Here is a 443-nt window from a genome sequence, read left to right on the forward strand (position 1 = left end):
CACACTGCCTTCTGTATCAAACTTTCCAACCAAGTCAAGCATCTTATTTATCAATTTAACAGCAGCAGGGACCAAACCATTTTCATTCCACTTAGCAGATTCTTCCCTTCTCTTAAATAACAAACCCATGACTAACTGACCATACATCATGCCTAGTTGGATTATAGGTTTATCTCTCATATTAGAAGCCATGGAATTAAAAGATTCAGAGAAATTGTTATTCATATGCTCACAACAGCTAAGGGGATCAAAATAGGCCCTAGACCAAGTACTTGGATCTTCTTTCCTAAGATATTCACCAGCATCAGCATTTTCTTTGCATATACTGTCAAAGTGCTCCTACATTGCAAAACAATCACAATTTTATATATAACCTACAAACTAACAATCAAGAAACATAGGGGATTTTAACAAAAGAGGCACAAACCTGAAAATGCTTTACT

The 443-nt window shown here is 35.7% G+C and overlaps 1 protein-coding gene across 1 annotated transcript in view; it reads right to left on the reverse strand.

Moving 5' to 3' along the window:
* LOC113341818 overlaps positions 1-437 on the reverse strand; it is a gene marked incomplete at its 3' end in the record, with an annotated part of 933 nt that extends 496 nt beyond the window's left edge. Inside the window, exons 1-2 of the mRNA XM_026586557.1 lie at positions 428-437; positions 7-339 (exon numbers count right to left, since the gene is read on the reverse strand). Coding sequence (XP_026442342.1) covers positions 7-225 — 219 coding nt within the window. The remainder of the gene's footprint in view (positions 1-6; positions 340-427) is intronic.
* Between the last annotated feature and the right edge of the window lie 6 nt (positions 438-443).

Source organism: Papaver somniferum, unplaced genomic scaffold, assembly GCF_003573695.1.
Source record: "Papaver somniferum cultivar HN1 unplaced genomic scaffold, ASM357369v1 unplaced-scaffold_31382, whole genome shotgun sequence".
Classification (NCBI taxonomy): Eukaryota; Viridiplantae; Streptophyta; class Magnoliopsida; order Ranunculales; family Papaveraceae; genus Papaver; species Papaver somniferum.